The following is a 13,016-nucleotide window of genomic DNA, read 5'->3' as shown; positions in this document are numbered from 1 at the left end:
CACTGAATTAGCCTGGGAAATGTCTGAAAAACTCGGGACCCGCTTCTCGAACGCAAGTGTGTACGTAAGCGGGTCGCAATCACTGCCAGTTCATGCTTCTGCTTTCATTCTCCGCCTAGTGGTGCTGCTTTGCGTGTCCGCGTTGTTCCGGCCGGCATAGCTTTGTGCCGGCGGCATTACGCACTATACTTCAAAGCAATTCCGTGCAGCACCGGTAGTCAGAACAAGGGGCCAGCCAATCAAAATGAAAGTGCGCGTTCAGCACCTGCACCCGCATTCACTAAGAGTACTTGCGCTAGAATTGTTCGTAAGAGCCAAAGCAAACCAACCCTGATGCTGGACATACTATTAGTGATCGCAGCCGGCCAATGGCAAGGAACACTTGCGAATGAATAGCTTTGTGAATTCGGCTCGTCGTTCATGTCGCCACCAGCGCTTTTTATACATCTCACGGTTGCACACCGATCAAGGCCTGTATTCATAAGACTACCTCGTAAGTGACGGAAGTGCTGTCTGGGATTCTCCACCACTATTGCTTTCGTTATCACGCCCGTTAGTAGCTACATATTAAATGGCAGGAACCCGAACTCTAGTAAATTAGGAAACACTCTTACGTCATTAACATTCACGTATACGGGCCCCAGGCTCACGCTCACGAAATGTCTCTTTATTAAGAGTCATTAAATGTTGGCCCAGTGTTGCGAATGGCAATGTAGGTGACCGCCACGCATTACAGTATGAATCAGCGTGATAACTGCAGAATTGGCACGGCAATGACCAGTGGCAATCGGCGCTTAGCAAGAAAAGTTTTACGAATAAGGGCCACGTTTCAAATAGTGGTAAAATAACCTGTCTTTGTCCTCATTTGTCGCGGACCAAAAGATACGTTGAAAGATACATGGCATGGAGTTTGCGACGCTGCGCCACACTCTTGGTGCCATAGCGATATTTCTTTCCCTTTAGTTTACAATACATTTAGTTTATTTTTACATTTATTCCTGAATTAAACAATGCATTTTCCTGTCCTTTATTGTACGTGTTCATTTCGTGCTATCGTTCGCGTTTTATTTTTACTCGGTGCATGTTTTATTTTTATTCTGGTTTGCAGAGTAGCAAACCGGAGCGCTTCTTTTTAACTTCGTGCCTTTTCCTTATGCTCTTTGTACTCTCTCTCACGTTTACTATTGCGTACCTTTTGCAGAGGGTGCAATAATGCGAGAGCATTACTCAGGCCACTGTACGATCCAGCCGTCATTAGATAGCCATGGCAGAAAATTGGAACACAAATGACACCATCTTCATCTAACTACAAAGAAAGAAGTGGCCACGGTGAAGGCTCGATCCTCTGCCCCATCACATAGTTACCGCCCCGTAGCCGACCATGCTAACCGCTGCGCCACCGTTGCATTGCGCCACCGTTGCAACAGGCAACAGTTGTGTATACCTTTGAGCCTGTGCACGTGGTTGGGCTCTGCCTGGAGGGCGATTCACTAGACGGCAGAGCGAGCGGCTGCGGTGCGAGCACGGTGAACTGCAGCCGCTCGTTTTGCCTTTCGATGACGATGACGATGACGACGAATAAGATAAAACGAGCTTCGGGTACCCATCGGAAGGCGCCTACGACATCCCCCCAGAATATGGGGTGGAGTTCGCCTACGAACCCGATGAAGAAATGTAATGCCAAAACCATGGTGTCGCTCGGAAAAGGGCTGTCATCGCTCGGCAAAGTGGTATAATCGAAAAAGAACACTCAACTCAATATACGTCAAACATTACTTTAATGAGAACTCAGCAAATGAAACTCAGTTAACAGATCTCAATATGATCGGTTTGTCTACTTGCATTGTTGTGATTCCTAAGCAGCTAGATTAATCTGGGAAACATAACACAGCAGCACTATACTCAGCAACGTTTCGCCGCAACACTAAACTCAGCGACAAGTAATACATTGGCACATACTAAGAATTGCTTAGGTGCTCCCGTAGTTTCTTTTTCAAGCGAAGCCTGTATTGTCTCACTCGTGTCGGCGTTGGTGCTGCCGTACGAAAGAACTCAAGCAGCGCGAAAATAAATATTGCTTGTTGGGCAGCGGATTCGAACCATCGTTGCGAGAAACCACGCTAACCGACTCAGCCACTACCGGTTCGTAGCACCCGGCCTTTTTATGTGCACGATGAAGTAGACGCAGCGCAAGGGGCGAGCCAATCACAAGCATCTCCTCCTTCCGGAGGAGAGAAAGGGTGTGATCGCATGTTCGCTCGCTGGCGCTCGCCGTTTCCCGCCGTTTCAGCATATGGCTTCAGGCCCGGCAGTCAGATAAGGAAGGCGCGTTAGGTTCGTGCCGCTGAAAGCAGGGTGCGTAGATGCAACGGCAGCAGGAGCGGGCCGCGCGTCGTGCGCTCGGCTGAAGAACAGGCGGCGTTTCGTGAACGCCGCACGTCGACGCCGCCACGGCTCGGCGTCGACGTAATAACAATAATATTTGGGGTTTTACGTGCCAAAACCACTTTCTGATTATGAGGCACGCCGTAGGGGAGGACTCCGGAAATTTTGACCACCTGGGGTTCTTTAACGTGCACCTAAATCTAAGCACACGGGTGTTTTCGCATTTCGTCCCCATCGAAATGCGGCCGCCGTGGCCGGGATTCGATCCCGCGACCTCCTGCTCAGCAGCCCAACACCATAGCCACTGAGCAACCACGGCGGGTGACGGCGTCGACGTGTCCACCTCGCCGTGAGGGAACGCAAAGCCGAGGCGTTGCGACAACGAAGAGCCGCAGATCCCGAGCTTCGCTTGCACCCCTCTTCACTGTGGTGGAAAGGCGGTCAATTTTTGTTCACACAACTGGGACATGTAATGCCTTGATCTATACTTCAATGTTTTAACTGAGTGATCGCGTAGCGTTTTGAACAACTAATTTACGAGTTAGTTGCGAGTGACGCATAGTTAGTTACAGGTGACGCTATCTACTGTACCCTCATTTCTTCACATCCATTCGCATCTTTCCGCCGTAAGAACTATGGACTGACTAGCCCATCAGCAAGCAGTGAAGCCTTCTGTTATCCATAAAGGTCACGAACGTTGCTCGGAACAGAGTGAAGCACTGCGCAGAAGCCGTAGCTCCTAGGCCGTGGGGTAGCTAGTGAACCATATCCACATAAGGCTCCATCTGTGCCGCAGGCTGAAATCGCCCAGCGTACTCGATGTCAGGCGGGACGCTAAGGAATTGCGCTTTTCTTCTTATTTTTAGCCTTACACTAGCTTTTCCCGTAAAGTGTTTTCCAGAGAGAGTTTCGAAGCTGTTTCCTGGCGAGTCACACTGCCGAACTCACGTTCGGCATCCGAGATTGCGGGTACTTTCCTCCAGTGCCGGTGTTGTCCTTTTGTTCTCTGTTTACCGCCCGCGGGATGTAAATACAATCGGGGAAGAGCCACAATGCCGGAAAAGCTGCTGGCGTGCACACGCTGGCGCAGTTCGTTTTTCGATCCTTTCGGAGGCGATCGAGGGCAGATCGCCGGCTGGTGGAACAGGTTTCTATTTCAGGGAAGCCGTTATTCGATGTGACATTGTGCTTTGAAGTAATTGAGTGTTGTAGTTGCGCGAACCACGCATCTGTGTTGTTGTGCCGACGTAAACACACATAGCGACAACGTTAGCATGGCTTGATTCACTGTACAAGTGGCTAAAGTGGGGCTCAATTCAGCGTACGTAGTAATAAAGGTCTTGCCGCATGAGCTGATGTTTCTTGCCGGGGGCCTGCTGTCTGTTTCTAAAGGCCCGTTTATAGTCCGACGTTATCGGCGCGCGGACGAGCGTCGTTCGCGGTCAGTCACGCTACGTCGGTTGCGCTGCGCCAGCCGAGATGCCATCCCCTCTATACTTCAACGCGCGCGCCGTAGGCAGCTATCTTCGGAGCATGCGCAGAAGGTTCGCCAAGTCGCGCGCCGTCCGCAAAAGCCGTCTGCGGAGTTGTGCTGGCGCCTTTTTCTTCGCGCGCAATGCATTGTGGTGCGAGAGTTCCGCCGACTTCGACGCGCGAATGGCTCCGGAGCCAAATCGGCGCCGGGCCCGTCGGGGCGCGTTGGAAGCCGCCGGTTACGTTAGCTGCGCCGGTGCGCCCGACTATAGAGGTGTCGTTTTCGCCGACGTGACGTAGCGTGCGCGCGCGCGTGCGTTACGTCGGACTATAAACTGCCCTTAAGTGTGGTTTTTGTAGACGTTGACGTCGGAAACTGTACGTGCCGCCATGGTCTGTACGCTCTGAGAATGAAATCTGTTCACAGGGCCAGCGCATAACGCTGTTACCTTTATTATGAAATATTTCGCTTAGAACAAATACAGCTTGCCAAGTTTTTCGTTGAACAGGCATATGCGTTTTCTTTTATTTCTAAAGTATCAGTATTGCACATTTTTTTACGTTTAGGGCCGCTGCCTTCTACGTTAACTCTGGATGCCCAAATTCGCTATTAAATCAACAAAATGTTGCAAAAAACTGTTAAATGCCGAGCTGTAATGTTTCGCGTTTATATTTTCCTGCGGGAGGTCTTTGGTGAATGCTGGGTTAGTCGGATTAAAAGCCCTTTCAAGGCTTTTCCTCTCACTACTTGTTACTGACTCTCTTTCCCCTCGCGAACCATGTACATCGCCGTCTAGGGTTTATAGTCTAAGCATTCGTGAAAAGGGACACAGAGGCATGGGCACTTCACGCAAAAACACGTACGTGCATTCAATTTAAAAATTCCATTAACCTTCAACTGTGCAAGCCTTTCAGCATGTACTTTTTGATGACCTTACACCCTAGAAAGGCTTATGACTAACAAAACCCATCAGCATCGGTATTAGAGAACGATACTGATAGGCAAACACGCACACAAAGAAGCATGCTTCTGTACGTAATTTTGTTTGAGAACTACATATCGTGGAGACCAGCGAAGAGCACGACAACGTGACAGAGGTGGATCTCGCCATAATTCTTTTACCCTGATTCAACGACTAAGGTTGGTGCCGTAGCAGCACTCACCGTCTTGTAGAACATGCAAGACATTCGGTCCTCATCCTCGCCCTGAGGACAGTCGATGAATCCGTCGCACAGGACGTGGTCGTCGATGCACCGGTACCGCCCCATCCGGTCTGGCGAAGGGCACGCGAACCGCTCCATTCCGTCCTCCGCGCTCGGACACTCTGCAACGAAAACCGGGGACCGTGTGTCGTCATGTCACAACAATGAAGGACTAATTTGTTTAATGCTGAGTATGCTCAACGCTAATTCCGGGCTTTTAAAAGAGTCTAGCCTTATAGTAGAATTTATGTGACAGCAGTCAGAGCCCACGTAATTGCTCCGTGCAACTATTTTTCCGGTTCCCCTCCACAATACGTGCGTTAATTAACAAACAAACAAACAAACAAACAAACAAACAAACAAACAAACAAACAAACAAACAAACAAACAAACAAACAAACAAACAAACAAACAAACAAACAAACAAACATTGCGAATGTTATTTATAACTTTCGCTCTAGCGTTAGTGCCCAGTGATGATTATGTTTGATGTTTTCATTGCATTTGTTTAAGGTAGTCAACCAGAGAACATATTGGTGCTGTATAGTTAATTGCCCTCCAGAACCCTCCGCTCCCCCCCCCCCCCCAAAAAAAAAAATAACTCCGGTTGCTAAGTATGCGTAAGCATACCCCCAAATTTCAGTTGGCCCACCCCCAAATTTAAGCCGGCCCACTCCAAAACTTCAAGTTGGCCCACCCCATATTTCAGTTGGCCCACCCCTAAGTTAAGTTGGCCCACCCTAAATCTTAGTTGGGCCGCTACGAATTTAAAGTTGCCCCAACCCCAAGTTCCACTTGGCACACTTCCTAATTTCTAGTCGACCCAACTCAAGATTTCAGTTCGCCCACCCCTACTACAGTTAAAACTTGATTCGACCATGCTCGAATTATTTCGTTAAATAAGGACGTTTGCAAAATCGAGAAAAAAATTTTTCGGTCGTTCTAAATCTAAAATCGTAACGTAGCGACACGTAAACGTTACCGCGGCATGCTATGTGCCGCTAATCCAGCCACCTGCATTATTATTATTATTATTATTATTATTATTATTATTATTATTATTATTATTATTATTATTATTATTATTATTATTATTATTATTTGTTTTGAACACATATGCACATATACACAGTTTACAGGAAAGGGGAAGCGACGAGCAGGCTGGCAACTGCCACCGGAAGGGGCACAACGCATGCCTACTCTTCTGAAGGGAGGTGACAGCAACACAGAAATGGAAGATAGGAAGGGGGGAGGAGAGAGGAAAGGAAGAGCAACAGGACAAATCCAAAGACTAAAGTAGAACACAGTACACTAGCACGTTGTTCTGCCGAGTTTCAACTCTGCAGCCGGGATTAAAGTGACGCCGCGTCGAACAGCCTCCAGAATTATCGATCACATCCATGGCTAGTTCGCTATGCGGCTAATTGTGCTCTCCACGATGAGACGCCAAGTACAGCTGCACGCAATCACCGTTTCACCGGTAGTCGGTTCACAATATACACTAAAAGGTGTTTGAACCAGCCACCTCCCATCTTCGAATGAAGAAGCGTTAGGGCACAGTACTGATCACACACAGTAGGGCCGGTCACTGAAGGTCACGCTACTACAGAATGTTGAATGTTCATGCTACAAACGTGAACCTAAGTTAGTTAACTCTAGAAATGTTAGTAGGGCGTGATGGGCCTGATCACATTTAGATGCACAACCACTCGGGTATAAACATTCCTCGAGTGTCGGACACCGCAGGCCAAGAGATGATAGTTTCTCACTAGCGACATGCGCTGCGCACTGAAAGCGGGACACTCAAATATAAGGTGCTGAAGTGTCTCGTAGCAGCCACAAGACGTACACAATGGACTTGCCACACGCTCATGTCTGTGTAAACGTTCGTGCAAGTTCACGCAACCAACCCTCAGCTTGAGCAGTTGTGCTCTAGCGCGACGAGGCAAGCCTCGACCGCGAACACGGGGCGGGAACGTTCCATTTGCGACGCGCTGATCTGGATGCAGCTTGAGTAGGGGGCGACGAATCAGCAGATGAGCGTCATCAAGCTTGCACAAAATTTCTGGGCAGTCACAGTTGTTATGAGCGCAACTTGAAGCGAGCCGATCAGCCTCTTCATTTCCGGCGATTCCTACGTGTGAAGGTATCCATTGAGCAACGAGAGATACCCCACGTGATGTAATTTTGCTCGCAGAGTCAGTAATGCTACGCACAAGTGGACACTCAAGCTCACTGCGTTATAACCTGCTAAGGGCAGCACGGGAGTCTGTAAAGATGACAACCTTCGATGTAGTTAACTCCTCTTAATTAATTAATCACTGCTAGTTCTGCAGTTGTTGACGAAGTTGGGTGAGGTATTTGAACGATACGTCGTACTTGACTTGATGGGCAGAAAAAAGCTGCACAGGCACCTTGACCGTCGTTGTGCACAGATGCACCTGTGAAAACTTGAAGATAATCTGGAAACTTTTCGAACATGTGAGACTGAGCCAATTGGAATATTGCCGAAACAGCCTTATCAGACTTTTTGTGCATGCTAGGGATTGTGAGGTAAATGGGGAATACGTGCTTCGTGATACCTTTTGGAGGCGGAGATGTATCTGAAGAGGATGTTCAGAAATGATAGTGATATCCATAAATAATGCCGCCATTTTTCCCATGCGAGATAACGGGTGGTGAATCAGACGATCAAGGAGCCATTGACCATTCGATGCGCGGTGCAGACGCTCAATATGATACAGAGCTTCCTGATCTGCTTGCAGCCTCAGGGGCAACTGATGCGCTTCAGTGAGTAATGCAACAGATTGCGCCTCACGAGGTAATCCAAGCATTAGTCGAAGGGCAACGCGATCATCTCGCTCCAGTTGGGCCATCAAACTAGGTGGTATGTTCAAAATTGATAATGCGTACAGCATGCCTGAGAGCACAGATGACTGGTACATGAAATAGCGCAAGCAACCACCGCCGCCCTTACCGAGGCGGCGTTTAGTCAGCAGTTCCGTGCATGTGCTTGGCGTGCAGCCGCGGCAAAATAAAGCTGGGGTCGCGACCACGGCGCCTGGATGTCTTAACGAATTAGCTTTAGAGTGCACGCTCGAAGAAAAACCAGTCTGTGTCAAAATTATAAAGAAATCACCGCTCTTCTTACTCATTTTTTCTGGAAAAACTTCGTTAAATCGAGTTCATTCAAGTTAGTTTCGTTAATTCGGGTTGATGCCAAGATAGAACCCTATGCATGGGTACCTGCCGAGAAATGGAAATTTGTTCGTTAGATCGGGAACTTCATAAAATCGGGTTTCGTTAGATCGAGTTCAAATTGTATAAGGTTCCCCGTGCATCTTCTAAGAAGACCTATGTCTCTCTATATATCGCTATTTATTTTCTTATTTTTTTAAAGTCTTCCTTATCTCTTATGAAGCTACCAATCATCTACATTTACGCTAATGCAACGATTAAATGTCTTAAATTTGGAAATTACGTTTTTTTTGTAGATACATATTTTTGCATTACACTTTTCGCGTGACGGGGATGGGGTGCTCGTGAAAGAATGCTTACAATAATATGCAAGTCACTGCACCTTGAACCACAGAGAAACAACCATAAATAGTACACCGATTGATGTCAGCAGATTTTCGAGACCGTGGTTTAGACCACGCTGAGAATTGGTGATTGACCATTGTTTTTTTTCTATTGTTGTAAACCGAATAAAATATTTTGAACAACGATTTCGCATTCGCTTGAATTTTGCTTCACGGGACACTATTTCAAAATTCATTTTTCCAGCGCAAAATTGCATCCCACCTGCTATATTGATCAGGGTTCAGATGAGGCTCTTCATAAGCTGAAGGGTTGCGTTTAAAGCGTTCTGAAGACGTGGCCAGACACGCGGATTCAACTGCGGGACTTTGTTAGGCCGTGAAGATGCCCCGACTCTCAACTGCGCCCCACAAAGGCGCTTATAGCATGACAGATTTCCTGCGGTATGGAAGCTTCAGTGATAGCCTGCAAATAAATTCTGTGCCAGTGCATTTCGAGCATACGTGTGCGTTAGTGTGTGTGCACGCATATGTGTTCCTCATCATCTCATTTAGAGTTGAGAGAGAAACAAAGGGAAGGCAGGGAGGTTAACGCGAAAAAGTCCGGTTTGCGCTCCGGCACGGGGAAAGCGGATTTAAAGAGATCGGAAGGGAGGAAGATGTGTGTACAGAGACGGAAATTGGCGCACAAAGTTGCAGCGGCAAACATCACTGTCACAGCGTATCTTCCAGATCCGTGCTGACGTACCACAGGAAGCGAACTAGCGTTCTGGGTGCCTTCAGCGCACACGTCAGTTGTGACCACTGTCCAAGTAATTATTTGCTCTCACAGTGGTCAGCTGTCCCGTGTCTGTAACTTAAGGCACAGTACCTACCTCTCTGTATGCTACAACGTGGGCAGATGCACCGAATATTGGAAGTTGTTTATTCGCAGCCGGAAGTATTACAAGCAGGGTTCTAGGCCCATCCAATTTTGCAATTATGTATGAGCATGACTAAGTAAACACGACACCGAGCTGCAGCCGGTACAACAGAGTTTTTTCGCGCCTTCGCAGCTCTAGTGATAAGTGGACCATCAAGTTACAAGTGAATGTAAGTGACTGTTCGTGGAATTAGTTGACTTATGTTAACACAAGGTACGACAGAGTGCTATGAAGCAAAGTGTATTTTCTGCGTATATTCTTACGAATGGAATTAGCACATATCTGCAATTTCCGTGAGCAAAAGGAGCATATTCGTTGCTGCGATCGCCTCCACACACAACCGCGATATTATGGCTACCTGCAAACCACATTGGGCCGGCAGCCACTAATACAGTATATCGTGTTTCTGTTTTGTTCGTCGATGGTGAAAACTTATCTCTCTGACACAATTTGCTCATGAGAACCACAGCGCCATTGACATCCTGCAGTTTAGAGGGCTGCCCTTGACTAAAGGAATATGGTCCGCTGATGACGTGGCTCTTGTAGAATAAATGCGAGTGCCGCTCGCTGCGTGAAAAGTTCCCCTCCCGAAGAACTTCTTTGAGAGGACGTCTTGATCTTGATTTCAACAAACGTCGCTAAAATAACCACTGCGCCGGTCATACTAGTAGATTTAACAGAGCCGCTAGTATAAACGTAAAGTCGAGTGCTGTGCACATCGTATAAAAATTGCGGCGTTGGTTGTTTTAACAACGCTAACACCACTCCAGCTTTTCCTTTGAAGCCATGAATATTGAGGTGTATACCTTAGGTTGTTGCATTCAGCACAAAGGTGACGGTGGCCTTGATGTAAAATCTGATGGCAGACCGTCGAGTGCACTGATGTGCAGTTATGTGGGCGTATGTTGTACACGGTCCTCTTTTAGGCAGGCAAGCAGACGGTGCGATGGACGCCGAGCAAATTGTTTCATGCCGAGTACCGTGTTTCGCGAAATGCGTTCGAAATTTTTTAAAAATATAGATGAGATAGTTAAATGGTTCCCCCTGAATTCCTTTTGCCATGAAAGCACACACTTGAAAATGACTAGATGTACTAATTAGAAAAGTAGTTCTGCAAATAGGTCTATTAACTAAAGGATCCATGCGATTGATTTCAATTGAAGGCTTGAAATACGCCATTCAAAGAGCTCATAATCGTATCCAGAAATGAAAAATACTTTGCGCTGATAATTTATTCAAACCTAATGAATTCAGGCCAATTTCGCACAGAAGAAACGAAAGTTGCCTGCCGTACAACGCACCTGTCCCTCCCATTACTGCTTACGTCTCAGCATTAGGCGAGCGTGAAGCGATTAATATTGCGGCTCGCTAAGGACCTTGATAAGGACGGCGATAAGGATGCCGAAAAAAAGAGTCCGCCTCCATGTCACTCCGTGACAGTGGATGTACAGCGAAGCTGGTGTGGACGTTAGACGAGATTACACAAGCACCACCACCACAAGTGAAGTACTTCAGGCGCGCACGTGCATGTGAAGAAGTTCAGCATACACCTTCATTCTGCTAGGCCATCCGCCAAGCGCACGCGCCTTATTGAACTAAATTAATGTTTGAAAGTGAACTGCGTCAGAAAATGCGTGAAGTACGACTTACACACAAAATAAAGACATGGTAGCTTCGGACTGTAATATGAATATATTAAAAAACATATTTCTGTTGTTTAGAAAACGTTTATTTCAAGAAAACACGATACGAACATTGATTCCACCCGGACGACAAGATATACAAAGTGCGGGGCATTTTCAAAGAAATTTTTTTTATATAACCACGTACATCCACGGAAACCCACAGTTACACATAAACTAATTGCCGCAATATATAAAATGATATTGAATATATACAGTACACAGAATGGTTATGTACAATGATGATGTGGCAGAAGCATATTACATATATTTCGTAGTGATGCTGCGAGATGTACATATACAAAAATTATCATGCATACAAGAACACGCGCATGCAGAAATCAGGGGTGCCTAGATACTATGTACATTGAATTAATGCTTTTGATGGCCTGGCTACAAGAACCAGGCTGATCGAAAATGAAGCCTTACGCGTCATTCAGCCCCTGACTGAAAACGGCATGACCACTGTCGAAGAAGCTCCCCTGACAGAAACGACAGTAGCTCAGAGTAGAGCCTCTCCAGAAGTGGAAGCACTGCGTCGACGATGCCCCGCGGAAGCTGCCTCGCACCGGTTACGGCATAGACAAAATGTCCCTGCAGCCATTAAAAGTCACACGAAGCGGGCACGTGAGCAACGACCGGATGTAACAAAGCGATTAACTCAAAGGCCACAGAAACCAGCATACACGGCCCTCCAAAATACTCTAGCAACGACGCATTGCAGAAGCACATGGTTGTTGGATTCTTGAAGGAGGCAACTGGGACACAGCAAAGATGGGGCATATAATGCAAAAGTATGGACATTTTGGCGAGTTGGTGCGGTAACATATTCTTGGTTTATAGCGCGGAGGGACACAGACAAAAGCTAGAACCAGACAGGGCGAGTGCTCGTCCTGTCTGCTTCTAGTCTTCGTCTGTGTCCCTTTGCGCCATAAACCAAGAAGGTTGAAGCATGCCCCATCGGTACAGTATGTCACGCGTTGGGGACACTTGCCATGGTAGACACCAGACGAATTCGCGTAGATGGCCAGGCAGGAAGGACGCCGTTATTATTGAAAAGGACGCCATGACACATTATTGTAACGTGTGTGGTGTGCTTGGGGAACCAGATGAAGCAGAAAGGCTGACACTGTATCCACATTACCTTTTTGAAAGACGTCTACATCAGGACATGCCTGTTGTACGTGGCGATAAAGTATCACGGCCATAGAGTGAAATGCAGATGTTTTTAACACTTGTGGCCTGCGACTTAAGTGTACGCCGGGTAACATGTAACGAATTTTCGTGCCAAGAAAATAGCAGGCGAGTTCACGCGCGGGGCACTGATTACGCTGTAACAGGCGGGGAATAAAACGCAGAGCAAGCAACCTGCAGCGGACAGACACTGACAGGAACGCGAACCCACCGCGAGAGCGTGGTTGCCCAAGCGCCACGCGACAGACCAGTTCTGTACTGCCTGACCAGAAGAAGGAACGAGGAAGGGGCTGCAATGACTGCAGTGGCTGTACGACGAAAAAGACTTGCCACACACAGCCGCAAAATACAAACTATGCTAAGTACCTTCTTTATAATATGGGTCAATTCTACCCTTGAACATTTTGAACATTTTGCCTTACATCTTCCCGAATTTAAAGCTACACAGAGTATTATGCTATCATAGGTGTAATCAAGGCTTGATATACGAACAGAATCGCTCTTCTGAAGGTGCAAACAGGTGTTAGGCGCATCAGGCGGGAATGGATGAGCAAATAGCAACATTTTGTAAAAATTAGCGCAGCACCTGAAGTATTTTCGTACTCAGCGAAAATTCG

At 47.2% G+C, this 13,016-nt stretch overlaps 1 protein-coding gene and 1 long non-coding RNA gene across 2 annotated transcripts in view; one reads left to right on the top strand and one right to left on the bottom strand.

The window, feature by feature from the left end:
* jeb (jelly belly) overlaps positions 1-13,016 on the bottom strand; it is a 250,618-nt gene that overhangs the window by 50,831 nt on the left and 186,771 nt on the right. Inside the window, exon 2 of the mRNA XM_065432384.2 lies at positions 5,023-5,183. Coding sequence (XP_065288456.2) covers positions 5,023-5,183 — 161 coding nt within the window. The remainder of the gene's footprint in view (positions 1-5,022; positions 5,184-13,016) is intronic.
* LOC135902371 (uncharacterized) overlaps positions 1-13,016 on the top strand; it is a 279,164-nt gene that overhangs the window by 120,079 nt on the left and 146,069 nt on the right. The gene's annotated exons all lie outside the window — the stretch shown is intronic.

This window comes from Dermacentor albipictus, chromosome 5 (genome assembly GCF_038994185.2).
Source record: "Dermacentor albipictus isolate Rhodes 1998 colony chromosome 5, USDA_Dalb.pri_finalv2, whole genome shotgun sequence".
In the NCBI taxonomy this organism is placed as follows: Eukaryota; Metazoa; Arthropoda; class Arachnida; order Ixodida; family Ixodidae; genus Dermacentor; species Dermacentor albipictus.
The sequence above is the reverse complement of the archived record's forward strand: the minus strand, read 5'-3'. Positions and strand labels throughout refer to the sequence as shown.